The sequence below is a fragment of the Solea solea genome, chromosome 17 (assembly GCF_958295425.1).
Source record: "Solea solea chromosome 17, fSolSol10.1, whole genome shotgun sequence".
Lineage (NCBI taxonomy): Eukaryota > Metazoa > Chordata > Actinopteri > Pleuronectiformes > Soleidae > Solea > Solea solea.
In genome coordinates, this window is record NC_081150.1 from 24,016,632 (window position 1) to 24,029,290 (window position 12,659).

At 43.5% G+C, this 12,659-nt stretch overlaps 1 protein-coding gene across 3 annotated transcripts; it reads left to right on the top strand.

Moving 5' to 3' along the window:
- The first annotated feature begins 277 nt into the window (after positions 1-277).
- LOC131443388 (NACHT, LRR and PYD domains-containing protein 3-like) lies at positions 278-12,232 on the top strand. 3 transcript variants are annotated; one of them, XM_058612987.1, is made up of 11 exons: positions 278-387; positions 1,385-1,477; positions 1,559-1,672; positions 2,096-2,224; positions 2,624-2,702; positions 2,846-3,035; positions 3,120-4,950; positions 5,047-5,220; positions 5,318-5,491; positions 11,115-11,161; positions 11,242-12,232. In XM_058612987.1, exons 2-11 carry the CDS (start codon positions 1,401-1,403, stop codon positions 11,817-11,819), a joined length of 3,393 nt encoding a protein of 1,130 aa, XP_058468970.1. In that variant the 5' UTR covers positions 278-387; positions 1,385-1,400; the 3' UTR covers positions 11,820-12,232. The 3 variants fall into 3 exon arrangements, with proteins under 3 accessions (XP_058468970.1, XP_058468969.1, XP_058468971.1); XM_058612986.1 differs by having other exon boundaries at positions 2,846-4,950; XM_058612988.1 differs by lacking the exons at positions 11,115-11,161; positions 11,242-12,232 and adding an exon at positions 6,098-6,300 and having other exon boundaries at positions 2,846-4,950.
- Positions 12,233-12,659: the final 427 nt, after the last annotated feature.

A 12,659-nucleotide genomic window follows, 5' to 3' on the forward strand; every position in this document is an offset into this window, starting at 1 on the left:
CCTCACTTCTTCTGTGGGTTCTAACGTTAACTTCACTTCTTCTGTGGGTTCTAACCTTAACCTCACTTCTTCTGTGGGTTCTAACCTTAACCCCACTTCTTCTGTGGGTTCTAACCATAATCTCACTCCTTTTGTGGGTTCTAACCTTAACCCAGAAGCCTCAGCACAGTTCTTTCCCATCACTAGATAAGATCTGATTCTGTTAATATTTGACTCCAGTTGATGAGTGTAAAGTTCAGATCAGAGCAGTTATTTGATCACATTCATCACATTTTCTTCAGATGACACTTGAGAGAACTTTGGTCTGTGGTTTGTTTCCTGTTCAGCAGCAGAATCACTTCACAGACATTCAACAGCTTCATGATGATTATTTCTCACCATCAGAAGGTAACGGAACTAAACTCATCTCATCACACATGTGAAAAAGAAATGCACTGAAAATGAAAAAGTTGTAACTTTTTGTCGACGTGATGTTTTTACATTACATGTCATTTAGCAGACGCTTTTATCCAAAGCGACTTACAATAAGTGCATTTAAACATTTGGGTACAAAAAAGAGCTAGAAGTAAGTAAGAGCTTCAAGTAAACCAAACTATGAAGTGCTAGTCGTAAGTGCGATGTATAGGTTTGTTTTTTTTTTGTCGTCGTCGTCATCGTCTTAGTCGAGGTAGAGTCAGAAAAAATGTGTTTTTAATCGGCGGTGAAGCTTCATGAATCTCACGTCACTGACTCTGTTGTTCAGTGACTAAAATGTTTGGAAATCACTGGTTTAGAGGACATTTGTGCTTTTGGTGAAAGAAGTTTTGCTGGACTGAAAGATCAGATATTGACTGATAAGTTTATGTTTCCGGTGAAAACAGATTACAGCCATTGTAGGTGGAAAAAAAAGGATCCAGAGGATGAGGTCATATTTTGATAAGATTTAAGAAACTAAAGTTAAATTAAACGTTTATTCTCAATCGTCACAATTAACGACATCTCTTCAAAGTCCAGATTTTCACATACATATGTATCTATCTATTGGGCAGCTTCTTACCTGACCACCAGAGGGCGGGCTCTTCTGTTAAACCAGTGGACTCACCTGCAGTGAAGGGCTGTAAGTGTGATGCAAACAGCGTCTTGAGTGAGTTGTGAGTCGAGCTGTGACGTTCACGAACGAGTCAAATCTTTTTAACGGCTCTTTGAAATGAACCAGTAACTGAGTGACTGACAGTCCATTATTAGCATAAACCAATGGGCTGTGCCGATTGTTCAGTCAGCCAATGAGGGTCATGTCGGCCAATTCTGTAGTTAAAAAAAGTCTTCTTGCTGACCGGCCCACATTAGGTCAATGTGGTCCACCCATGTTAGCAGAACTTGTAATAAGCGAGTTTTATTCTCCCAGCAGGTGGCGCTCTGCTATGAATCAGATCAAGGACAGTGAAGAGGAAGCTCCGCCCTCTAAAACCACTCTGTGTGAGGAACATGAGGGTCAGAGGTGAGATGAGGATCTCATGGATCATGTGACTCGTCTCCATGTCACAGCTCAGTGTTTTATTTACATATCCTGTGTTTGTAGGAGGATCCATCAACAGAGACCAGACTCTGCCAGACCTGGACCTGGACCCAGCTGTGTCTCCATGTCGAGTGACTGGTCCATGGAAGAACCTTTGAACTTCAAACAAGAACAAAGGTCAGATGATGTAGGGTGGAGGTCTTCACAGTTCAACAACTCAAATGATCCACCATGTAGCACCAGAGACACCTAATATTTGAGAATTCAGACCCAGACCCATGCAGACCCAAGACATTCTCGACCCTAGTCCCAAACAGACCCGTCCCCATTTAATCTCAGATCTGGACCCATGAAAAAATAAGAAATGTTGAATAAATGTGGAACAGTCCTGGCTCACGTGCTTGGGTTTGGGTAAAGTGATCTGACTGAAGATGTGGAAGTCTTAAATGTGTTAATCAGTGTAGAGTTTGACACCATCTGGGTCACACTCAACCATTTCTGAAACAAACCTGTTTTCCTTGTGTCTCCTGATACTGTAGATCATTAATGAGATCAATCACAGGAGATGTTGTGTTTACATGTCATGTCCTGTGTTTGTAGGACGATCCATCAACAGGGACCAGACTCTGCCAGACCTGGACCTGGACCCAGCTGTGTGTCCATGAAGAGTGACCAGTCTATAGATCGTTATATTAACTTCAAGGATGGACAAAAACATGGTGAACTGATGTAAGAATTTCACACATAGTAACACACACTTACATGATCCTCCACCAGTCCTGTCTAGTCCAAAACATGTTTAATCCAGAAAAACACTCTTCTTCTCTTTGGTGGACCAATGTTGTTTTTCTGTCTCCACTAAACGTCTTCAGCCTGTCCTCGTCTCTCTCGTAAATCTAGTCAGAGTCCGTGATTGGTCAGGGACTCATGGACAAGCCTCTCTGATTGTGTCTTTGAGACTTCACACATAACAAACACTAGAGACTGTCCTTCAGGGACTTTTGTCTTCAACCTGTCAAACTCATGTCATGTGAACTTGGCTGAAGAAGAATCGTAGGTGCAGCACATTGAAAACCTCGTAGAAACAAATGATTGTTTAGTAAATGACACTGAATCTTTTCTCCTCAGAGTTGATCAGCAGAGGACAGAGGTTCTCAGTGGTCAGTCTGTCCAGCAGCATGGAGCAGACCTGGACTCCATATTTAAGGTGTGTAAATGTGCTAACATGACACTAATGTTAATACTGAAGCAGAGTCCTGGTCCTGACAGTCTGGATGCTGCTCTGTGGACCTGCAGGACTTCACTCTGTCACTGATCATCTGAGGTTAAACTTCACATGTTCTGTTCCAGCTGCTGGAGGAGAACATCATCTGCTTTGTGAAGAATGAGCTGAAGAAGATCCACAAAGTTCTGGATACAGATCATACAGAAGTCTTAGAGAGTCAGAGGGAGGATGAGGAGCAGAGGAGCAGCAAAGAGGCCTTTCTGAAGATCACAGAGGACTTCTTAAGGAGGATGAAGCAGGAGAAGCTAGCTGACAGTAAGATGACTTTTAATGTGAAAGGAAGAACATCTTATTTTCTCAAGGATCCACTCACTGATTCATTGTTTTGTGTTCTTTCAGAAACCAGAGCTTCAGCTTGTCAACGTGAATTCAAATCAAACCTGAAGAAGAAGTTCCAGTGTTTGTTTGAGGGCGTGGCTAAAGCAGGAAACCCCACCCTTCTTAATGAGATCTTCACAGAGCTCTACATCACAGAGGGAGAGACTGGAGAGGTCAATAAAGAACATGAGGTCCGACGGATTGAAAGAGCTTCCTGGAAACCAGACAGACCAGAAACAACCATCAGACAAGAAGACATCTTTAAAGCCTCAGCTGGAAGAGACAGACCAATCAGAAGAGTGATGACAAAGGGCGTGGCTGGCATTGGGAAAACAGTGTTAACACAGAAGTTCACTCTGGACTGGGCTGAAGACAAAAGCAACCAGGACATGCAGTTCATGTTTCCCTTCACCTTCAGAGAGCTGAATGTGCTGAAAGAGAAGAAGTTCAGTTTGGTGGAACTTATCCATCACTTCTTCACTGAAACCAAAGAAGCAGGAATCTGCAGGTTTGAAGACTTTAAGGTGGTCTTCATCTTTGATGGTCTGGACGAGTGTCGACTTCCTCTGGACTTCCACAACACTGAGATCCTGACTGATGTCACAGCGTCCACCTCAGTGGACGTTCTGCTGACAAACCTCATCAGGGGGAAACTGCTTCCCTCTGCTTGCCTCTGGATAACCACACGACCTGCAGCAGCCAATCAGATCCCTCCTGACTGTGTGGACATGGTGACAGAGGTCAGAGGGTTCATGGACCCACAGAAGGAGGACTACTTCAGGAAGAGGTTCAGACATGAGGAGCAGGCCAGGAGGATCATCTCCCACATCCAGACATCACAAAGCCTCCACATCATGTGCCACATCCCAGTCTTCTGCTGGATCACTGCAACAGTTCTGGAGAACATGCTGAAAACCAGAGATGGAGGAGAACTGCCCAAGACCCTGACTGAGATGTACATCCACTTCCTGGTGGTTCAGTCCAAAGTGAAGAGGGTCAAATATGATGGAGGAGCTGAGACAGATCCACACTGGAGTCCAGAGAACAGGAAGATGATTGAGTCTCTGGGGAAACTGGCTTTTGAGCAGCTGCAGAAAGGAAACCTGATCTTCTATGAATCAGACCTGACAGAGTGTGGCATCGATATCACAGCAGCTTCAGTTTACTCAGGAGTCTTCACTCAGATCTTTAAAGAGGAGAGAGGCCTGTACCAGGACAAGGTCTTCTGCTTTGTCCATCTGAGTGTTCACGAGTTTCTGGCTGCTCTTCATGTTCATCTGACCTTCATCACCTCTGGAACAAATCTGTTGTCAGAAGAACCAACAACGAGCCAGTGGTCCAGACCGTTTAGAAAAAAACGCCAGCGCTCCATACAAACAAACAAACCTGAACTGAATCATCTGCACCAGAGTGCTGTGGACGAGGCCTTACTGAGTCCAAATGGACACCTGGACTTGTTCCTCCGCTTCCTCCTGGGTCTTTCACTGGAGACCAATCAGAAGCTCTTAAGAGGTCTAATGACACAAACAGGAAGTGGTTCACAGACCAATCAGAAAACAGTTGAGTACATCAAGAAGAAGATTGGTGAGAATCTGTCAGCAGAGAGAAGCATCAACCTGTTCCACTGTCTGCATGAACTTAAAGACCATTCTCTAACTGAAGAGATCCAATGGTTCCTGAGTTCAGGACGCCTGTCCACAGAGACACTGTCTCATGCTCAGTGGTCAGCTCTGGTCTTCATCTTACTGTCATCAGGAAAAGATCTGGAAGAGTTTGACCTGAAGAAATACTCTGCTTCAGAGGAGGTTCTTCTGAAGCTGCTGCCGGTGGTCAAAGCCTCCAACAAAGCTCTGTACGTGGATCAGTATATAAATATTAATAAGACATATTCTAAAGAGCACAAGACAAACATGTTTAACCTTTTGTTCATCACTGTTTTCTACCTCAGACTGAGTGGCTGTAATCTCTCAGAGAGAAGCTGTGAAGCTCTGTCCTCAGTCCTCAGCTCTGTGTCCTCTAGTCTGAGACACGTGGACCTGAGTAACAACGAGCTGCAGGATTCAGGAGTGAAGCTGCTGTGTGATGGACTGAAGAGTCCTCACTGTTCTCTGGAGACTCTCAGGTCAGAACTCTGACTCAGACTCTTTGCTTCTTTAGGTTCTTGTTGATGAAGATGTTTTTTCTGAATCACTGAGTTCATCATATCTTCTTAACTCCAGTCTGTCAGGTTGTCTGGTCTCAGAGGAAGGATGTTCTTCTCTGACCTCAGCTCTGAACTCCAACCCCTCTCATCTGAGAGAACTGGACCTGAGCTACAATCATCCAGGAGACTCAGGAGAGAAGCTGCTGTCTGCTGGACTGAGGAGTCCAAACTGGAGACTGGACACTCTCAGGTATTCTCCTCCCCTTCCTCTTCCTCTTCCTCTTCATGTTCAGCAGCAGTATTAAAACTTGTCAGCAGGTTCAGGTTGAAGATGTCCTGTTATTATGTTTTCCTCTGTCAGTGAGTATAACCAAACATTAGTGACACTTTTTAAACACCTGTTGTTCTTCTCCTTCTTCTGGCTCCTCTCTTTAGGGAGCGCCACAGCGGATCATCTGCCTGATAGATATTGTTCTTGTTTGACAATAAACATAAAAACTAGATAAAAACATCCAACAGCTACAATCAAGTTGTTCCTGATATTAAAAATGTTGCTCCACACTTTTTAGACTCTTGTGCACTTTGATAGTAGGTGACTGTAATTTTACATTTAATATCACATTACATACCAGTTACATATTGTGTTAACCCCTGGTGTCACCAAGTGTCTGGTGTTTGTTTTGTGCCTGGGGGTTTAATTGGTGTCAACTGGGAACCCCTTGGTCGGGGCTCCCAGGCCTATATAATCAAGGACCTGTTGCCCATTCGGCCCTTTCTGCTGCTTCTGGTTGGAATGGTTTGAGTTGTCTTGAGTTGTTGTTTGCTTTGTTTTAATTTGTTGTTTTTTCCTTTGCAGGCACGCTGCCAGTGGGGCGAGATCTGCAGCGTGGCCTCATGTTATATTGTTTTGTATACTTTACAACATACACACACATTACCCCTCATGTACACCTTACACTACTGATTACATTGATATTCACACTCTATATTAACAGTATTTAGTTGGTCTTCACATAATTTCATTTTTGTTCAATAAATTACTCTTTGTTATTCTTTCAAGATGTGTATTTCTCATATTTGTCATGTCTCAAGAGCCAGGGTGTGACAAATTTGGGGCGTTTGTTTGGTTAAATCTCATTTAGGTTGCTGATTTGGTGTTTGGTTTACAAGCTGTTCTAGTTTTTTTGGGAGATACACCTTGTGTTTTAGTAGTTATTGTGGAAGTGTTGTTTTTGGCCTAGGGTCAGATTTCAGGGTGCTGAACAGAAGGTATGTGTTACTGACTGGATACTTGGTGTGTGAGTTTTCCCCCGTTAGGCTGTATGGCGTTTCCCCTTTGGGACTCGTCAGTTTGGTTTTTTTCTGTAGTGTTGTGGGCAAACGGGGTTGAGAGCGGTTGTCTCGGGAGCACAGCTTTGGTCCCGGAGAGGTTGCCTATTACGGGTAGCCTTATCCGCGCTATGGTATTCAGTGTCATAAGTACCCGCAGCGGTCCCCACATGAAGACTAGGGTTGAGTTTTAGCAAGCTTGGGTTAGACAGTTAGGGGGAAATACTTTATGGGTAACTTTCACCTCACACTTATTTGATTGGTTAACACGTTGCATTCTGTTAAGTACCTCTAAACTGTTATGGCTTCAGTTGAAGAGTTTGTGAAGGCACCTACAGAGGAGTTTGTAAAAAGCTGTAAGAAGGAGCAGTTAATACAGATCACTGACCACTATGGCTTTAGTATTGATGGTAAGAAAAATAAGGGGGAGATTTTAGCTGTGGTTTTGTCTTCATTGTATGAAGAAGGGGTTTTGGTTAAAGGAGAGTTGGGCCCAGACTTTGTAGTATCAGCGCCACGGCCAATTGGTATGTCTGCGGCCGGGTTGACATTCGAGCAGCAGAAAGAGTTGTTGGAGATACAGTTACAAGTAGACATGGAGAAGCTTGAGTTGGAGAAAATTCGGCAACACACTGAGAGACTGAAATTGGAACTAGAACACTCCAAATTAATGATGATCAGGGATGGTAAGATTTCTCTAGCTGAGTCGGGTATGGGGGACCAGTTTTCCTCTGCTAATTCATCTTGTGGTATTGATATTGGGGCTAATTTGCGGTTGGTACCGAAGTTTAACGAGCGTAACCCCGATACTTTCTTCATTTTATTTGAACGGGTAGCAGATGCTAAAGAATGGCCAGATTCAGATAGGGTACGGATGCTGCAGTTCGTTCTTACAGAAAGGGCTCAAGATGCATATTCGGTGTTATGTGATTCTGACAGTTTGGACTATGCTACAGTAAAATTGGCTGTGGTAAAAGCGTATGAGTTGGTTCCTGAGGCATATCGCCAAAAGTTTCGAAGTTTGGTCAAGGGGGAAAAGCAAACAAATGTAGAGTTTGTCCATGATTGTCTCATTTTAACCATTGGTGTTCTTCTGCAGGAGTGGATTTGAGAGTTGAGAGTTGATTGTCTTGGAACAATTTAAAAACACAATTCCTCAACGTGTTGCAACGTATATTAATGAGCAGAAGCCCTCCACTGCGCTTAAAGGGGACATATTATGCAAAATCAACTTTTTAATAATTTTAATACTTATATTTGGGACTCTGGAGGCCCTACCAGTCCCCAAAGTGTGGAAAATGAATACTAAGTCCTTTTTTTGTGGTCCCCCTTAGTGTAAGTATAGGCGATAAAACACGCAATGTTGAATTCCCTGCGCATTATGACGGCAGCATGCGCATTTCACCGCAAATGTTACCACCCCACCAGTAAGTTTACCTCGAGAGCTCCACCTTAGCTCCACCTAGTCCCTATAAAATGTGAGAGTGCAGGTGAGGGAGGAAGAGCAGTATTATGTCAACACAGAGGGACAAGTGTGCTGTTGGTGGCTGCACAGTGGAGCACAGTGTTTTACACAAACTTCCAGCCTCAGAGGATTTTATATATGAAGCTGATGTGCCGGATAAAGTCAGCAAACGTGTGTTCGTGTGTTCGCACCACTTCGCATCAGACTGCGGCCAGAAATAGGGTATAATATGTCTCCTTTAAAGTGGCTGAGTTGGCCGACGATTTTGTGTTGACGCATAAAGGTAGTTTTGTAGATGCATGTTCTGGAGTTGAATGGAAAAGTGGAGATAACGGTGGCAATTCTCGCGCTGGTAACAAGTTTCCTAAATCTGGTCCATCGCATACTGGTACGTCCTCCTATACAGGAGCTGATGGGGCCAGGGTTTGTAATTACTGCCAGGGTGTGGGTCATTGGAAAGGACAGTGTCAGCTGTTGAAGTCGCGGGGTAATTTTGAGCAGCACTCATCCTTGCATGCTCCAACTATATTGTGTTCTACTGTTTCAGACCAGAGGCCTGTAAGTGTAGGGTCAAGCAGCTCCAGTGGTTCTGGTTTTGAGCCATTTATTATCAATGCTTGTGTCCTTGGTGGGTGGTGAAGAGCGTGTATCCATTAAAGTTTATTGTTGAATCTGCACTACCCTTTTCACCGGTGACTGAAACGGGGGATTTTGTTCTAATGCGCGGTATGGAGTTAGACTTGATTCCCGTGCCATGCCATAATACGGTGTTGGAGGGTGACCTGGTACAGGGCGTTGTACCAGTCTCGGGGTGCACCCCGCATTGCCAATAGACAAGGTTGCTATGATTTTGGGTACCGACTTGGCTGGTAGCACGGTGTGGGCTGACGTGCCGCCGCCTCCAGTGGTTATTTCTAAGCCAATTGTAACGAAGAAGCAAGATAATGGTGGGAGTTATCCAGAGGTTTTTCCAGTCTGTGCTGTTACACGCGCCCAGAGGGGTAAAGTTAATGTGTTAGACCCGACTGTTTCGGGGTGTTCTGACGGTATGTGTCCTGCAGAGCCTGTAGTCTCTTTGCCTGTTCTTCCTTCTGTTTCAAGGGAGAAAAGCAAGAGACGTTGCTCATGGTTACTTCCTTAAGGAAAACTTGCTGGTGAGAAAGTGGGTGCCTTGTGATGGAGAGTTTGTTGGTGAAGCGATTTACCAAGTTGTTGTGCCAAGTAATTTACGCGAGGTGGTTTTGGAAACAGCGCATGATGGTTGTAGACACTTAGGTGTACGAAAAACATATGACTGTGTCCTGTACTATTTCTTTTGGCCTTGATTGAAGCATGACGTCTCTAAATATGTTAAGACGTGCCATACATGTCAGCTCACTGGGAAGCCTAGTCAGGTTATTAGGCCTGCTCCTCATTCTCCGATCCCAGTTGTTTGTCAGCCATTTGAACATTTGATAATAGACTGTGTGGGGCCCTTACCCCCATCCAAGTCTGGCTGTGTATATTTGTTGACAGTTATGTGCCAAATGACGAGATATCCCGCTGCATATCCTCTGTGTTCTTTCTCCGTTAAATCCATTGTCAAGGTTTTGACCCAGTTCATTTCAGTTTTTGGCATTCCACGAGTCATTCAAAGTGATCAAGGTTCTAATTTCACATCTCATTTGTTCAAGGAACTTGGGAGGGTACACAGGCTAATATGAAGAAACTGTATGACCGCAGGTCTGAGAGCCGCCAGTTTAGTCCTGGTGACCAAGTTTTAGCGCTTACGCCGCTTGTAGCCTCGCTGTTTCAAGCTAAATTCACAGGCCTGTACACTGTCGAAAAGCACATATCAGAACATAACTATTTGATTGCCACTCCAAACCGGAGAAAGAAGTCTCAGTTGTGCCATGTTAATTTGCTTAAACCATACTATGATCGAGGAACTTGTGATGTAGTTGATTCTATGGCCCAGAGAGAAAATGTTAGTCCTGATTCTGTGTCCTTAGGTCCTAGTGTTTTCTGCATTTGTAACACCTTTCGGTCTGTACGAATATACAGTAATGAGTTTTGGCCTGCGTAATGTGCCTGCAACATTTCAACGCCTTATGAATATGGTGGTATCCGGTCTTGAGGAGTGTGCTGTTTATCTTGATGATGTTGTTATTTTTAGTAATACGTGGAATGATCACATTGCTCACAGTGCTCTGTTTGGTCGCCTGGCAGAGGCGCACTTGACAACAAATCTTGCGAAGTGTGAGTTCGCTAAAACGACGGTGACGCACCTAGGTCGGGTGGTTGGCCAGGGACAGGTTTGTCCAATAGAGGCTAAAGTTGATGCTGTCATGCAGTATCTTGCGCCCACTACCAAGAAGGAGTTGATGCGATTCCTGGGTCTTGTAGGTGATCAAGCGTTCTGTAAGAATTTCTCAACAGTTGTTTGACAAATTTGTTAAAGGGCAAGGCTAAATTTGTGTGGTCTTCTCAATGTCGGATTGCATTCGACAATGTGAAGACTCTTCTCTGTGCTGCTCCCGTGTTGGCTGCGCCGCGCTTGGATGAATCATTCAAGCTGGAAGTCGATGCCAGTCTGGTTGATAGACCTGTCTGTTACTTGACAAATACATACAGTTTAGATAAATATACAATAAATGAACTGTGGAGGTAAATGATTGTTTGATGATATTTCTGGGTGAATCTTTTCAGCTTGTCTGTATTGGTGATAAAATATGAACTTTCTTAAAGAACCAACAAATGCTAATATTTAAGTTGTTGTGATTGAACACTGAAGTCCACCTGTGTTTTTTCCTCTGCAATTCAGTCATTAACATCCTGCATGTTACTTGGAGCTTACAGAATCATACTTGTGTACTCCCGTACTTGGCAAGTATGTACTCCCGGTGTACTTCTCAAGTATATACTTCCCAAGTAAGCAAGTACATACTTGCATACTTGAGCATTGAGAAACGGCCACCATCTTCTCTTTGAAACACACCTGTCCTTGTCGTTCATAATTGTGTCCACCAGAGTGCGTCATTAAGACAACAGTTTGGACTCATGTTGGACAGAAACTCATTCAGACTGTTTCTTCCTCCAGGATGGACCATGCTGGAGAGCAGAGGTTAAAACCTGGTCTCAGGAAGTGTAAGTATGGATTTACAGGAAATAACAACATATCAGCTGATCATCAATTAACTGCAGCTGTGTCTCGTTGTCTTCATCAGATTCATGTGAACTGGAACTGGACACAAACACAATGAACAGAAACCTCAAACTGTCTGACGACAACAGGAAAGTGACCTGTGTGACAGAAGATCAGTGGTATCCTGGTCATCCAGACAGATTTGAGTTCTGGTCTCAGCTGCTGTGTAGACCTGGTCTGACTGGTCGCTGTTACTGGGAGGTCGAGTGGAGAGGAACTGTTTATATATCACTGAGTTACAGAGGAATCAAGAGGAAAGGCAACAGTTCTGACTGTGTGTTTGGACGTAATGATCAGTCCTGGAGTCTGAGGTGCTCTGATGTTCATGGTTATTCTGTCTGTCACTGTGGGACACAAAAACCCATCATGTCCTCTGTCTCTCACAGAGTATCAGTGTATGTGGACTGTCCTGCTGGGACTCTGTCCTTCTACAGTGTCTCCTCTGAGTCACTGATCCACCTCCACACCTTCAGGACCACATTCACTGAACTGGTTTATCCTGGGTTCCGGGTCTGTCGTGGTTCCTCAGTGTCTCTGTGTTCTCTGTACGACATGAAGAGACAGCAGCTTCAGTGGTGGACGAGGTCTCACTGTTTATAATGTGATGTTAAAGCTCGCCTCAGGTATTCATTGGTATAAATGCAGGGGGAGGAGCATTCACAACATTTAACACCAAATTATTTTCACTTTCATTTATCAAAAATATTCCATAACACCATATAATGTTTTTATATGTTTTTATAATACAATTCTAAGTCTATACATTAAAATGTTGAATGATAAACATAAATGTCAGAGAACTTACATATGTGCTATATAAATATGAATAAGTCATATTCTAAAGACCACAAGACAAACATGTTTAACCTTTGTTCAATACTTCCTACCAAGGTTGAGTGGCTTTTTCAAGAAGTTGTGAAGCTCTGTCCTCACGCTGGTTTTAAATGTGTCACTTTGTAATTGAATAGTCGTGAGTGAATGTAACTTTTTAAATAAAATTCATGTTTGGCTTATTTTCATTTATCATGGTTGATTTCTTAATGAAATCAAATGAAACTTATTGTTGATTTAAAAGCACATTCTAATGTGTAGATATGCACATATGACCCTTATCTCACTGTGAGACGGACTTTTCCAACAGGAAAGTGAAGTTTGTAAACCACTCGCTCTCCCACACCAAACCTCACAGAGGAAGTCAGTGATTTTAGCTGCGGGGACACAGCTGGTCCTCTGCTGCCTCGTGTGGTCACTTTGTGTCACTGAGGTCAATCTGAATAAAGGATTTCAAACACTTAAGAGAAAAAATCAGACATTTGAATTTAGTGATGGAGGCAGCAGTGGATCAACAACTCCTGTGAGTGATGTTAAAATCTCTGGTTTTCTATATGGGGTTTTGTGTGGGAGAGTGAGTGGTTTCCAAACTTCAGATTAAAGTCATAA